This window comes from Embiotoca jacksoni, unplaced genomic scaffold (genome assembly GCF_022577435.1).
Source record: "Embiotoca jacksoni isolate LCO1_2020_lvr unplaced genomic scaffold, fEmbJac1.0.p SCAF_30, whole genome shotgun sequence".
Lineage (NCBI taxonomy): Eukaryota > Metazoa > Chordata > Actinopteri > Embiotocidae > Embiotoca > Embiotoca jacksoni.
The window spans coordinates 4,089,549-4,105,742 of record NW_027185382.1 but is presented as its reverse complement, the minus strand read 5'-3'; the positions used below and the strand labels follow the sequence as shown (position 1 = coordinate 4,105,742).

The 16,194-nt window shown below is 43.5% G+C and overlaps 1 protein-coding gene across 2 annotated transcripts; it reads right to left on the bottom strand.

Moving 5' to 3' along the window:
• Positions 1–2,339: 2,339 nt before the first annotated feature.
• On the bottom strand, positions 2,340–14,363 carry arhgef7b (Rho guanine nucleotide exchange factor (GEF) 7b). Of its 2 annotated transcripts, XM_069164210.1 has the most exons (22): positions 13,958–14,363; positions 12,576–12,659; positions 10,539–10,623; positions 10,275–10,396; positions 9,965–10,169; positions 8,493–8,578; positions 7,443–7,537; positions 7,172–7,267; positions 6,565–6,687; positions 6,341–6,479; positions 6,201–6,260; positions 5,766–5,912; positions 5,603–5,689; positions 5,439–5,517; positions 5,080–5,195; positions 4,764–4,988; positions 4,555–4,648; positions 4,374–4,463; positions 3,793–3,951; positions 3,389–3,485; positions 3,233–3,287; positions 2,340–3,100 (listed from the first exon to the last, which is right to left on the bottom strand). In XM_069164210.1, exons 1-22 carry the CDS (start codon positions 14,120–14,122, stop codon positions 2,978–2,980), a joined length of 2,532 nt encoding a protein of 843 aa, XP_069020311.1. In that variant the 5' UTR covers positions 14,123–14,363; the 3' UTR covers positions 2,340–2,977. The 2 variants fall into 2 exon arrangements, with proteins under 2 accessions (XP_069020311.1, XP_069020312.1); XM_069164211.1 differs by lacking the exon at positions 3,793–3,951.
• Between the last annotated feature and the right edge of the window lie 1,831 nt (positions 14,364–16,194).

Here is a 16,194-nt window from a genome sequence, read left to right as displayed (position 1 = left end):
GAAGGCCATGGTGGAGGCCAAGTATGAGTCAGCTAAGGAGAAGGAGAAGGCTAAAGTGGAAAAGGTGGCTGCTGTTAGCCTTACTTCTGACATGTGGACATCCACAAAACCAAAAACTGTTGAGAAACTGTTATTTCTGAATAAAAATGAATAAAATGTCCCCTGTCCTGTACATCATTGTCCAAGTTACACAAGCACTTTCACTGTCCTCTGCCTGCTTAAGCCCATGCCATTTTCCTAAAGTGACAGAAAAACATGATTACACAACCTGTCATATCACATGATACGACCATTTTGGGAAAATTTACACACACAGAATACATTCAAAAAATATTTTATTATGCACATATGTGATCATTTATGTACAGAAATTATTTGGTCATACATTTTTGTAATTCATAGTCATTCCCAACAGCCATAACAGACACAAACATTCAATGCATCACATGTGGTTCAGATACAGCTGCCTGTCATTATACACTTGGCCAGCAGGTGGTTTCGTGTTCACATGAAGCTCCGAGAAATGAACCTCGATGCCTCATGAGGCTTCATCTCACCATCACTAATATATATATATATATATTTGACTTTCTACATCTAATGGACGACTCCCCTGACACAAAGGATCTTGTGACCTCCACATCTAATCAGGTTTACTGTACGGAAGCAGATACAAAGGAATCAGGAGTGACTGTTAACGGACGGGTCGTTTGCTGGAGAAGGTGTACTTGAGGTGAGTTGTGTCTTTGGAAATAGGTTTGACAGTGATTGATTGTCTGTGTTGTCTCGGTGTTGCAGATTCTGTGTGATTGTGGTCATTTGTCCACAAGAAGAGGACCGACCCACTGCACCGGTCCGTTATTCAAAACCGTCCCGTCCTCCTCTGCTGCTGCTGTGTCCGTCTCGGCCGGCGTCCCGCTTTCCTGAGAGACGAGACAAAATGGATGATGCGACGTGTCTCAAACATTTTACCACTAATATTTGTTATAAGACAGAAACACACAATAAAGACAATTTAGCTGCATTGTACTTCCTCCCTGAATGTCCTGTAATCTTTTATCTTTTATTATATTTAATCCCAACAACCTCAAAGTAAAGCCACATTTTTTTTTCTCCTCCTGTAATACTTTATTTTTTGCGTCTCGTTTTAAAAAACTACAGTGAAACTTTCATTTATTGCTTCCTGGTTTGTTGTCATAAATTCAGCTTGTTTTCAGTCCAGCTCCCTAAAAACTGCACGTTCCTGTATTTTTAATACAAATCAGCCTGGACGAAGGTTGCTGCTGCAATAATATCATAATATGCTGCAATAATATAATAATATGCTGCAATAATATCATAATATGCTGCAATAATATAATAATATGCTGCAATAATATAATAATATGGGATTTTTGCATTATTATATTTGTATTTAATTAAATATGGGTTTTTATACAACTTCAAATTATAAAGTGCATTTCTTACAAGACCCCATTTCCCTGTTTTTTTATTTTTTTTTATTTTTTTAATCTAAGGTCAATAAATTGGAGTTGTTTTGACTCACCGGAGGACTGAGTTCCGCAGGTCGGTCGGTCTCCGTCGGCACGCGGAGCAAACATTTGGGACACGTTCACCGGGAGACAACCGGGAGTCCTCATCTCCGGGGAAACGTCTTCTTCCAAAACTCCACATTTCCGGTCCCTCGATGACAATTACGGTTTCGCACGAGTTCTTTCTGCATATTTCCGTTCGTTCAAGAGTTTCTTAATATTGAACTAAATCAAAATAAACCGGAGCCGACTTGTTGCAGCGAATTTTTACTACTGCCCCCTACTGGTCATTTTAACAGACGCGTTTGTTTCTTTGTGCTGCTCTCTCCCCTCCTCTCCCCCTCCTCTCCCCCTCCTCTCTCCCTCCTCTCCCCCTCCTCTCTCCTCCTCTCCCCTCCTCTCCCCCTCCTCTCTCCCTCCTCTCTCCCTCCTCTCCCCCTCCTCTCTCCCTCCTCTCCCCTCCTCTCCCCCTCCTCTCTCCCTCCTCTCTCCTCCTCTCTCCCTCCTCTCCCCTCCTCTCCCCCCTCCTCTCTCTCTCCTCTCCCCTCCTCTCCCCCTCCTCTCTCCCTCCTCTCCCCCTCCTCTCCCCTCCTCTCCCCCTCCTCTCCCCTCCTCTCTCCTCCTCTCCCCCTCCTCTCTCCCCTCCTCTCTCCCCCTCCTCTCCCCTCCTCTCCCCCTCCTCTCTAGATCTATATATAAACATCAAAGCTGCGAACTGACTTTTGTGCTCGTGTCATTTCATTCATAATAAACATGGACACAACACTTCACAAGGTCCAATATTGCAGCAAAGCTACATCACTTCAGGGCGACAAAGACACTTCCTTGGTGGCTATTATTACTTTATTAATCCCCTCGGGGAATTTGTTTCCCGCTACAGCGGCATCTATAGATACAGGAAAGAAATAAAATAGAATACTTAAATTACAACTAACTAAACAACAGTGCAACATTTTCTCACACGGCACCGACACCTTTAACCTGATCCTGTAAAACTCATGAGGTTGTTTGACGTAACAAATGATCCCACGTTTTGTGATGATTTAACATTTGAAAAAGAGATGACAAAATTTCTGACGGTGGGAAAAAAAAACCCAAAGCTTTTCACTGAGTCATTTCACTCAGGCGCTGCTTCCATATCTCTGAAATATATGGACCTGGCAAAGGTGACGTTTCGTACTGAATGAGCGAGTAAATGGGAGTCTTTTGTCCAAAGAAAATAAAGACGCGTGACAGAAAGAGATGTTGTCGTGGCTTCGCCGATGGCCGGTAGGCGTTTCCTCTCGGTCCGCAGTTTGGCACGCAGGTCACCGTGAAGGTCAAAGCGAGTGGAAATGGAGACGAGTGTGAAGTATTTGGCAGGTTGGACGACACTTCTGGTCATTTGGTCATTGACAATAAATAAGAAAAATAAGAAACTGGTCTCTTGATGTCCGGATCTGATCTCAGAGGTTCGTCTCGTCCCGGGTCGGGTCGTTCGTGTTCTTCAGAACTCTCCTGACGACCCTCTCCAGCTCTTTCCTCGCTCGCTGTTCCTCCTCCAGCGTCCTCTTCATCCTCTTGTTGTCCTGGAGGAAGAGGAAGAGGAAGGACAACAGAAAAAAATGAGTGCAATTAACTGCTGCAACTGTGAGTACTCCGCAACCTGTGACATCCCCTAAAATACACATTAATTTTGATCCCTGAAATCGACGACTCGCCTGTTTGAGTTCGTGGACCTCGTCTTTGAGACTGTACACGGTGTCCACCAGACTCCTGCAGGGACAAAACAGCACAACTTTAACACCTTTTCATTTGACATGTGACAAACCGCAATTATATTTTATTATATATGTGGATGCATTTTCATCTCTCACCTCTCCTCCACTACAGTTTGTCCGTTGCTCCGGGTTTCCTCCACAATAATCTTCTCCTCTTCTGGGAACAACATTTGGACATCCTTCCTACTGGAGCCTGATCGAATAACGACAACAGTACAAAACACAACATATGAGAACCGCGCAAACACCAGATGATACTTTGAATGTGACATTTTGGGAAGCATCCTGTCCACTTACTTGTTTTGTTTGCATGCATTCAGTCAGCCATTAAAAGTACTGCGCTATGGGACGTATGCTTACTGAGACAACTACTAAGTATGCAAAATATAGACACACACGCACCGAGGGAAAGGTCGGGGTCGATATAGCGACACGTACGTCTAATACATCTAATAATAAACTAGCCGGTTCTCCGGCGGTTTGCAACACCGATATCTTACGAGAAAATGAGGCTGTCCTGTGACTATGGGCGGTCCAGATACTGTCGTAATCCGAGTCCTCCGATTGGTCAGAACATGGCAGGTTGCCAGGGAAACCGGCCACGGTGAGGCTGGAGTCAGCGAGCACGTGGTTGTGCATGAGGTCAGTTCCTTGCCAGGCTTTACAGAACCACGAAGGGAGGATGAGTACAAACCGTATTGAATAAAGGATGAGGGTGTAGGAGAAACCGCGGTCAGGTTTGGGCGGTCATCAAACAAAAAAAACATGGCATACGACCCGAAGGCAACCAAAAATAAAAACAAAATAAATATACGTGGAAGAAATCAACACATTCAAAGAAACAAGTGGAAAAAGAGGGATAACGGTGATAAAAGCAAACAAGACCACAAGAACGAAGCGGTTAATGAATAAAACAATAATTGAAGGATGAGGAAAGCAAAGGAATCGAGGTAAGACATAGAAAAAAAAAAAGAGGAGAGAGAGAAAAATATTGTTAGAGCCAAAGAGAACAAACGATGGTTAGCAATAAGACGTACGGTAGCTATGCGTGTTCGTGTATGAACGATCTGTGTACACTCACTCGAGTTCAGAGTCTGTCGCGTCTTGGCGCTGGTACAATAGGCCTCGATGACTTTCAGTATCTGAGCGTCCTCCTCCAGAGCCGCTGTACCTGAAAGACCGGGACGGGACGGGACACTGAGCGGAGGACGTGGAAAAGGGTCGTGACGGTGGTTGTATATCAGTTGCCGTGATGTCCTTACTCTTTCTGACAGCGAAGTCCTCCTCTGAAGGTTTCCTCTCCGGCTTCCTCTTCGGCAGCAGCTTCTTCACGTTCTTTGGACTCTTACTCATGTCCTTTAAACAAAGAGCACAATAAAACTGAACTGATCTCTCTCTGATCTACACACATACTGTAGTACACCATTAACTTTAAATATGAGCTCCACAGTTCGGAGGTGGAGAACTGCACCTCCTTGCAGCAGATAGCGACAGAAGGCCGGAGAGGAGGCGCGGGGCGAAGGCAGCTCAGGCTCCAGGGTTGAGGGGTGCTCGGTGGCTCCGGGGGTCCCCGCGTGGGGCAGCTACTGTGGCCCGTCCCGAACGAGGAGGGATGAGGAAGGGTGTGGTAAATACTGCCGGTGCTCCCGCCGCGAGACTCCGAGTGTCTGGAGGGAGTGACGGGGCGAGAGGGCAGCTGGGAGGGGACGAGGGGACACGGTCAAAGGGACGAACGTCGACTCGCCGACTGGCTGATTAAATAGATTTCCGAAAACACGGAGACTTACTGTGTGACAGACGGACTGAGGCTTGTGTGAGAGTGTGTGTTTGGTGAGGAGGTCCAGCCAGTCTTGTAGATCGTGCTGACTGTTACACGCCACCTGCATCCGGTCACACTGACCACCTGCACGACAACACACAACAACACAAGTGGACAAAAACACCTTAAACTGGGGTTGAAGTGATTTCATAATGATTATTTCCCAGATTTCACACAATTTCTGACTTTTTTTTTCTTCAATTTTCGTAAAAACAAATCTTTGAATGATTAATGTTTAAATAATATTTATGCCAATTTACTGATCTCAGTGTATGCAAAGAGCCTAAAATCATGGAGGCGTCTAGTTAAATAGGAAACAGGGCTGACCGGATATTTCAAAAGCATTCTTCAAGTTCTCTCCATCTTCTATTCTGGAGATGAGCATTCCTGATAACGGCATCCTCCCCTACAAACAGAAAATCTGGAGAGTAATAGCTCGAATAACGCGTGATGCACAGACATCGGTTTAATCACACAGACCGTAAACACACCTGGTAGATGAATCCGCTCATCCTCAGGCTGGCAGAGAGCACGAGCAGAGTGTGAGGGAAGAGGACGAGGTAGCGCTCATTTGACTCCTAAAAAGACATAACGCTCTTTCAAAAGACACCCGACATCAATATGACGTTTCAGCTTGCGGGTTTTGATGAGTACCTGACAGTTCTCCGTGTGAACTGTGGCCTGCGACATGTGGAGAACCGGGCCGAGGGTTCTGATGTCATCTCCCTCCCAGTTTCTGATTGGCTCCGTTAGAATCTGCAGCTCCAGGTCCTTCTTCTTCCTCACCTCCTGACACTGAGCCTGGACACGCACGAAGCACAGACACAGTCCAAAATCACAAAACTCATTCAATCAAAAAATGATAGAGAAAGTCACTATCTGACAGTCATTGAGCTGTTTAATACACTTTATATCCCTAATTTCAAGACAACGTTAGTTGATACCGGCAATATTTCTGGTTTTGGGCTGTTTTAAGAGTACGCTCTGAAGTTTGATAAGTGCCCTCCTCCCAATGACTTGCTTTAAGTTTCAATAAAGACTATTTAAACCTAAATGTGAATAACAAGATGAATCTGACAGATGTCTTACTCCGAGGTTTTTAAAGGCCGCCATGGAAGCGTGGAGGTCGGCTCTGTCCGGGTGTTGGTCCTGTTTGAAAATATCAAAACGTGAGAACGCGAGAAAAAGAGCTCGTTGCTGTGCAGTTCGTTAGAGATACGAAGACGTACCTCCATGTGTCGGTCCAGTTCTTTGAGCAGCGTCGGGTATCTCTCCAGTCTAGTGAAGGGTTTACTCAGACTAGTGGTCAGGGTTAAGATCCCAGGAATGGATGCCCCTTTTGACTCCATGTACTCCCCCAACTCCTCGCTGTCAGACGCCAAACCACACACGGGACATGAGCTGCTCGCTTTCTCCTTAGCGACAGTACAACGCAGTATTTGTCAGACTGTACCTGTGTTGTGTGAGGACATTGACAGCGGACGGGTGATTGGAGCAGTAGGCCACGTAGATGATCTTCAGCTGGGGTATGAGGCTCAGGAAGAAGCCCCCGATCCTCTGCTGGCTCTCCGTGAGTCTACGCACACACAAATGACATGACAATATCAGACTGGATAAAAACAGACTGAGATTACACATTTCATACAGAAGAAACATTTAATATATGACCTTTATTTAACCAGGTAAAATCAATTGAGAACCAATTCTCATTTACAATGATGACCTGTCAGCACAGTCCACAAATTGTGGATTAATTAATAATTAATAATTAATACAATTGTGTTGTAGCTACAACTACGACACAGATTTTAAGACCGTAAAAGGTTCCACTTCTGAAAAAGTGATCCTTTAGGATATATCTACAGATATACAAACCAAACCACATTGAGTCAATTGCTTTGTTTTCTTCATCTGATTTGAATATTTTGATATCGGCCGTGTTACTTCGCCTGACCGCTAGATGTCTCTGCTGGTCTAATAACGGCCTACGTGAATGCCATGCATTAAGAAAAAGCCTTATTTTAGCCAGTGATGAAGAAGCATCGTCATCATATACTGACTTGGTATGATCCTCCAAGGACTGAACCAACATCTGCTGAAAGGTTGAAATCTCCTCAAGGTTTCCCTGAATGTGACTGATGTCAACGCTGGTGAGTCTGCAAAGGAGAGGAGAGGAGTGTATTTTGTCATAGCTGGTAGGATAGGCCGTATAATACCGTTTATATTTACATATTGAGTGGAAATGTGACAGGTTGTCAGTGCAACAGATGTGTTCCACCTCCTCTAAAATCTGACTCGGTTGAATGAAAGAACGTGTAAAAATAACTCCACCTGTCTGTGGGGTGAAGCGAGCGAAGATATGAACCCAACAGACTCTGCAGCTCCCTCGAATATTCGCTCTCTGCTTCCAGGATGTTCTGCAGGACCTGACAGAGACACGCGCTTCTCTATTATTCACAGTGAGCGATATCATTATGAAGCAATGGGAAAAGATAAGTGAGCGGTCTTAACGCCGCAGTGCTACATGCTTTTTGCCCATAAGATCCTATTCCCAGAGCAAGGATCACTGATCAAACATCGTAACAGGTTGAAACGAGTCTTTAAGGACTTGGCTTTTCGGTGGGACGTGTATTTGTTAATGACCTGATGGAGAAAGCTGGAAGACGGGCAACTGGCTTTCTGACTCCACGGGCGAATTGGTAAATCTACAACACCAGACGAGGTTTGTAGTAATGAATTGTCCCCGAAGCCTCTTCTACTTTATACAAGCTTCGTCCTGACGCTCCGGGGGGCACTTACAAGAAGAACAACTTTTATCTGTATCTTCGTTCTGCTTTTGTATTTCTCAGTGGGAACAGCACTCACTTCAGGCAGGGTGTGTGTGTGTGTGTGTGTGTGTGTGTGTGTGTGTGTGTGTGTGTGTGTGTCAGGTAGTCCAACCAAAGATGGGCTGTCTGGAGCTTGTTGTATTATTAAACACACACACACACACACACACGGCGGTGGGAGCCAACCCTGGGGCACGGCTGCCCCAGAAACCACTGGGACGGAAGAGATAACCTACATTACACTCGCTGCACTCTCTCACGCGCAGATGACACATGTAGGGGTGCAATGCAGGCTACACAAATGATACCACACACACACAGCTACACAATCATTCATTAGAAACATAATTGATTGTGACAGCAAACAAAAGCAGAGACATGTCACATGAACTCAGTCAAACAGTTAAAGCTGCACTGACCGATATATAAAGGTGACAGTTGGCTAACGGCGTATTTAAATTTGATTATTTCAACGAAACACTAAACTAAACTAAGTTTCAACATATTTTGCACACACACACAACCCAGAGTATTTTTTAAGATCGACGCTCACCACGTTGTAATACGTCTTGCTGATGATCGCGGTGTCAAAACCTCTCGGCGGACTTTTCAACGTCCCAGACTTCTCTAATGTTTTGTCTGAAAACAGAGAAACAGGGACAGTTGCGTTATTATCATCTACTATAAAGGAACGGAGTCGCATCAAAAGGACACAAAAATGCCATTTTATGCAAGAAACATCAGGGAAAGGTTGTGAAATGAGTCAGTGATACTGTAATGGTACAGTATCACTGACTCATTTCAGTGTCCTGTCCTGGTTATTGTTAACTGTATGGCCAATAATAGCCACATCCTTCAGGTCACCGTTGGCCTTGTTTGTGGACATGGGAATGTAAAGTCAAAAGAGTACCGAGTCTCGATCATGGAGAGCTTCATGTGGAGAGCAATAAAACGTGGACCTATGTTTGACCTTCAGTTCTTCTTCATGACACAAAGAAAGGCCCAATCTTAATCACAACACTTTATGTCAGGAAGAGAGATAACAGACACACCGCACCTCCAATTCATTGCTGTTTACAAGCACGGCTATCAAACCGTATGAATTTACTGCCGTGTCTCAGAGCGCTGTTATCGTGGTCGTTGTTTTCTGCTGTGAGCTTTCAGTCAGGAAGCTCCTTTTTTATACAGCGGCTCTGGAACTTCCTGTCTTTGTTTGTGCGCTAGTGAAGATTTCCTCTCCTGCCTTTCCTCCTCCGAAAGCAACGCAACCGACCGACACAATCAGATGATTCGTGAGGATGTGGCTCTCTCTCTCTCTCTCTCTCAGAGTGGGCAGCAGCTGACAGCAGCTGACAGCCTCCAGATACCTACATGTTTCAGTTCCAGTTCAGAAATCATATATTTATGGAAAACCCGCTCAGACAAACACCCTGCAGGTCCACTAAATATGTTACTACAGTTCAAACAAGCCAATTACCTCACATTTACAACGGAAACAAAGTTGTAAACAAGGGAGATTTAGGATCTCAATAAACAAACCAAAATAAAAGATACACACAAATTAGCACTCGGTCCCTCCCGGGACATTTCAAGGATAACTCGTCCAGTCTGAAACAAATCGTACCGCATCTAAAGGAGGTCGGGAACTTATTATCTGTAAGAACAGGCATGCAGGAAGTCTGTTTGTTTGTGTGCATCTCTGTGTAGGATCAATTTCTTTCCCTGCCTGGAGAAAAGATCACTTTAAATGGGACAGTCTGTTATTATCGTCTGTTATTCTTCACTAAAATGTCAAGTGTGCTGCATTTTGAAAGTAAAACTGCTATATTATATTCGTATCTTGTAGACCTGGTGGACGCGTATGACAAATATGTGATAGAAACGCTGTTCTCAAAGTTACAGATGTGAACACGTGAAAAAGTACCGAACCATAAACCGGGACCAAAACAATAAAGAGCACGCGCACAACGCCAAAAACAAAAATATCCTGAAGGACGCACAACACGTGAAGGAGCTGCCACCCACCGCTTCCTTTCAGCTCCCGCACGTAGTTACTGGGAAACCACCCGCTCTTGCCGTTCAGCGAGCCTTCCCACCAGCCCCCGTCCTCCTGCCTGCTCACGCCGATGATGTCGCCCTTGGAGAAGGAGAGTTCGTCCTCGTTGGTCTGCTGGAAGGCGAAGCGCGCCTTGACTAGGATGTGGCCACACCCGCTGCCCTCTGACATGTCCTGGGTACGAAGACAACACGAAAAACACGCAGATGGACGGAGGATCGATATCCGGCCTTTTCAGACGCTGCTGTCGTTACTCGTGCTGTTGTCATGGTAACTCACCAGGCTGCGGTACTGAGGCTGCAGTTTGGAGGAGTGACTTTGGGTGTTCAGAGAGTCAAATGACTTGATCCTCAAAGTTGAGGAGTGCGGCTCGCGCACACCGTCTCCGGGAACACCCAAATCTGAAAGTAAACAATGCTTCAGTTAATAATTGTGAAACAATTAAAAAAAAAAAAACTCATTAGAAATCCCACTAAATATTTACTGAGAAACTAACACCAACTGGAAAGTGCAAAATAAAAAAGACCCACGGAAGAATCTTACCTTCAGTAGCTTTGTTCAGGGCAACCAAGGAGTTTAACACCTTGGAGAAGTTCAGTCCCTGCAGCAGGTCGTTGACCTCAAAAGGCTTAAAAGGAGACAAAAACAAATAAGGAATATGAAATCATTTTCGTACTTAAAAAAAACACACAAAAAAACAAATACAACTATTTGAAATGAGTTTATAGCTGAAGTAACCACTCATTTACATTAGACATACATCAGCCTGAAAATGAAGAAGTTTAGTGGGGGTTTGCATCTCTGCTCCAACTGGATCAGGATTACTCAAAGTCTGAGCTCCCCCCTGTAATCTCACCATCTCACACACACACACACACACACACACACACACACACACACACACACACAATGAAAATACGTCTGAAGCTTCTAATCTTGTGTGTACCACACACACGGACTGACTTCTGCATTCCCAAGGCGTGCAGGTGGAGCGACTTGAAGTCAGATTTACTAAATAATAAACATTTCAAATGAAATATTTCCAGCCTAGAATCTGAGATTCGACTCTCTGCTCTTTTTTACGTCGTCGTTCTTTTAAGATTTAAGGTTTGATTTATGCACACGAGCATAAATGATCGGTAGTCAGAGAAAGTATGGAGCCGGCCGTTAATACACACTTTCGCCTCTCCGACTGGCGCCGGCCCAAGAGACAACATGAGGCACCAGATACACACGTTTTGGGCATTTCCTGTAGCCGGAGCTCCTTTTAGGTTCCACAGAACAACAACGAGTCAATGCACTTGATCAATAGTGGAATCTGACACTATGAACCACATCAGCAACAAAGAAGAAGCACTTGCACAAAGATCTTATTTCTTACTAATGAGCACAACTGCGTTTGATATTAAAATAACATGACGGTTTATTGATCCCCCAAATTTCACATGATTGATATGGTTGAAGTATGTATGAAGCCAAAACAGATGCTGTAACACAGAGGACATGTTTCAAGTGCACTCCATGAATTTCAATTACAGGGGCTGACGAATATTTTTTTTTTTATCATAATATCCACATATCCCAAAATGTTTATTTTTAAATTGGCATCAAAATTTCTTTAAAAATCTATCAAATCCTTTTTCTTTTCTTTTTTTTTTATAACACTCTCGCCTGCAGCTGTGTAAAGCAGAGAGCACATATGCAGGGAGCGCTTGATTGAACGTTGCACCGAGCCAAAATATAAGTTTAATTAACGGCATGAGCAAAAAAAAAAAGGTCTGAATTGTGCAGCTCCTGTTAATCAGAGTTGGTCCACACTCATGCTGCCGCTGCGCTCTCTAATCCTCCTCGATCTGTTTGTCCTGACGAATGTCTAAAAGAATTACTACGCTGATGTCACTGAGACTGCTGGTAATGGAGACCTTGGCTTCCAGCAACATGGCTGACATGCCTCTAATCAACCTGATTGGAAAAACCCACTGGCTGCCCAGCGAGCTGCATTGCATCAGCATCAGCCCACTCTTCTCCTCATTTCACATCTGCAGCTCCTGTTGAATAATCTGCTCTTTTCCTTTATGACTCCGTGGTTTTTTTTTGTCCACGTCTTATCTAAGACTATTACATATATATGTGTATATATATACACATACACACACATATATATATATATACACATACACATATATATATATATATATATGTATATGCCCTTATATATGTGCCCTTTATTCACTCAGGATATAACCTGGCGTGACCATGTGCACGCACCCTCGTCATGTCGACAACAGGCCAACAACATATCAATTATTTCCAACTTCATATTTGCCCATATCTGTGCCAAACAGCTGTTTATTGATTCTTTTAATCAACTCACACAAAATCAAAAATGTCATTTCATGTCGTGGCCGCAGACTTCAGGAGCTTGCTGGTGAATTTCTTTCTTATTTACTTTTGATTGTGGCTCTAACAAACAGGAGTGAAGACGTTGAATCGATAGATGTGTTTGTGGAGTTGTGAGGCAGCCTGATTTAAAGGCTGAGGATAAACACTGTTGATTTGTTTGTTTGTTTGTGAGCTCACCTCCACACCGAAAGCCCCGCAGCCTTTAATGAACTCGGAGATGTTCCTCTGAAACTCGCTTTCACCTCTCGGTTCCTGCAAAAACTACACAAACAGAAATCCCCACGTTAGCCCCAAACCTTCACTCCAAGTGTAAACAAAGTGTGCATGTGCTTGTTTCAGGTGATTCATCTCAGCTGTTGCCGGTGCACTTGTTACTCGCTGCTTTCCAGGACCGAGCTGGTCAGCAGCGCAACTTCCGGTTACAACTTTCAAACTAAAGTTTGAACTGACGTGTTTTTCTTTGCATGTGTTTAAATTTGGACTTTTGTTGAAAAACAACTTTTACCATCATTTTACTGCAGTAAGTCGTTGAGGATGTAATTGTTGTAGAACAGTCGATCTTTATTTGATGGCTACTTGTTGGAGTTTTTATATTGTCCTCCAAGCCTGTGTTAGTTTTCACAATATCTCAAGCACATTACGAGAAACTGGATAAAAACACAGATTACACAACGTGTAAAGAAATCGAAAGCCTTAAAAGTTAACTAGTTGTGGCATATCTGCTCCAAGAGAATTTTAAATAAATAATAAAGGAGGTGATCCACACCTGGTGACGTGTTTGTGCCATTATTTTGAAAGGAGGACTTGTGTTGTGTTGTTTTGACAGAAGCTACTTTGAAACAGGTCGACAATCTCCCCGGGAGGCTGGATAAGCCCAAGGAGGATATGACGTCGTCAAGTTCATGGTCCATTGTGTGTGTGTGTGTGTGTGTGTGTGTGTGTGTGTGTGTGTGTGTGTGTGTGTGTGTGTGTGTGTGTGTGTGCGCGCGCGTGTGTGCACACAGTGTCATATTAAAATTTTAAAAATTCAAATTAATGGCATGTAAAAAACAAACACTTGCACTAGTACTGCTTCTGGTGACTAGTGGACCAAATTAACGTTTTTCCTCCTATTTAGACCCCCCCCCCCGCCCCCCCCGCCGCCCCCCCTCCTCTTCACAAATAAAAATAAATAAATATGCTGTTTTTTAATTGGATAACATGAAAATAATAAAGGAAAATGGAAAAATCAATGTACATCATTCAATCTGAGCAGACTCCAGTTGTCTGTTTCCATTAATACTAAATAAGTACCTACAAAGAACCTTTTTGATTGCAGATTTTCGACAAATCAACAGAAAAAGACACTTTAATGCCAAAGTGAGCGTAAATCTCCAAATTAGCAGTTCGGATATATTCATTTAGATCAATGAGACAAATCTGACTTTTTATGCAAGAAGCATAAAATCCGAAGAACATTTCTAAATGATTTGTATTTTGTGAGATCCTCCACGTTGTGACATATTCACTATTGTGGTTGTTGCTGCTGCCTGCGTCCTCTGTCCTCTGCGTCCACTTACTTTGTCCACCGTCCCGGGTCGGAGTCGTTCCAGCAGCCGGCACAGCACGGCTCCATCCTGCAGGGACGTCTGGAGGAAAGCCTCTGGATCCGAGATGCTTTTCTTGGGAGAGTCCAGGACCCCCAGCGTTATGAGCCACGTTACCGTCTGCTCGGCCGAATTCATGTTTGTGTCTCAGATGTCATGAAGCAGCAGCAGCAGCAGCAGCAGCAGCACTCTCTCTCTGCGCTGTCCCACTTGGGGAGGTGAGCCAGAGACGCACAGCCCCGCCTTATTTCAACAATCACCGCGCGCTGGCTGGATCCTCCTGACGGACATACAACAAATAAATAAAGGTGGAAGTGGGACATAAGCTTGTTCCTTCCTTTAACAGCTTTGCATTGTCCCGCACTGTTCTCCCTCTCTCTCTCTCTCTCTCTCTCTCCCTCTCTCTGGCATCACCTTTGCTCGTGCGTCAAGACAGGTGCTGTAAGACACAACTTCCTGTGACCCTTCAAAGTAAAAGCATGACTGAGGCGAGTTTATTGACAAAAAAAAAAAAAAGGAATGTTACATCAAATCAAACTCAATTTGAATAAAATAAAATATATAACCAACTGACACGACTCTGCAAATACAGTATTACGCTTAAGCGTTATCATACTGAAAGTAACGTCAGTAATTTTGCACTTTTACTCTGAAGGCAAAGCCACTTTACTTCCGTTGTTTTCGATGACTTTGATCGCTGACCGTCGCAGGACCGTCCGACAGGCTGACAGGCTAATTAAACAGCGCCGATCCCATTTCAAACAATATTGGACAGATATTCTGTCACAAATCTGCACATTTAAAACATACGGCAAATTTATCTACACGGTAAAGGACTAAAAATAGATATATATTTTATTGTTCAGAAAATGGATCTCACTTCTGCTCATGTACGACTTTATTCAGTGAACTGTAACTCCGTGTGAAGTCGATTCCTTTCTGTGATACAGGGGCCAAAACATTATTCATTCATTGACAGGAAAAACCTTTTATCACCAGCCAGTGTGTTAAACGAGACTCTATCACCCCCTGTTGGACTGGTTAGGTTCTTGGTTTTGCAGATACCCAAGTTATTTTTTAATTTAAAAATAACCGTATGCCAAAATAACATCCAGAAACACACATTTAATTCAATAAACTTCACTATAATTGTAAAATAAAGGTAATTTACTTGGCTTCATCATCATATTATTATTATTATTATTATTATTATTATTATTATTAATTAACTTGGACTATTCTGCATGTCTTTGCATCTGTAAAAGGCCTCTTTGTTTCTTGAATTGTTGCTCAAGCCTGCACTTACATTAAGTCCAATAGTGAACAGTCAGGTTTAGGAGTCGTGCACGATGAAAGCGAACTTGCCTTCCTTCACACTTGACAAAACAAAACAACAAAACGTCCAAAGTAAAGCACAAACAGGAAGCTGGGCACGAGAGCAAAAGTTGAATCACCGAGAAAGCTGTAAACAAAAAGACAGGATCACATTAGTGGAAAACACGAAAGTTTACACCGATACTACACTGCTGTGTTTGCAATGCCAATAATTTATTCTCAGTATACATCTTTTTACTTACAAACTTGATTTTTGATTGCAGTGTGAGGAATTTGCTCTGATTTGCATGCATAATAAAAACAAACATACCTTCATAGGAAACAACATCGACACCTGCCTCGGAGAACACCTGCCTGAGTCGAAATCAGTCAAATGTTAACGCACAGACATGATACACACTCAGCCTGTCCGAGGACATCATTGTCCACATTGTCCATCGCAGACAAACCTTCCACAATCCGCTTTCAAGTGCAACAGAAAAAAAGACGCCCCCTCGTGGCCAACCCGTAGAAGCTGCACGTGTTTTCTTCAGTATTAAAGTAATTCCCTGCACATCTATGGATGCAGTGTAAACAAGAACTGCTCATACATCATTCCGCCTGCAATCAATGGTGATAGTTTGACAAAATGTCAACAAACGGAGGCTTAAAAAACAGCAAGGACCAAGTTGGAGTCTGCTGCTCTCTCACCGACTCAGGTAGAAGTTCCTCCTTATGAACACTAGATGTCAGGTGACACCAGGGAGAACCACAGCGTTTCAAAAAAACAAAAACAAACTCACAACCAATCTGGAATATGAAAGAAAACCTTTAAAATCTCGCTTTAAACATGACAGTTTAAAAAAAAAATAAAAAAAAAAATACGGTAAGACAAC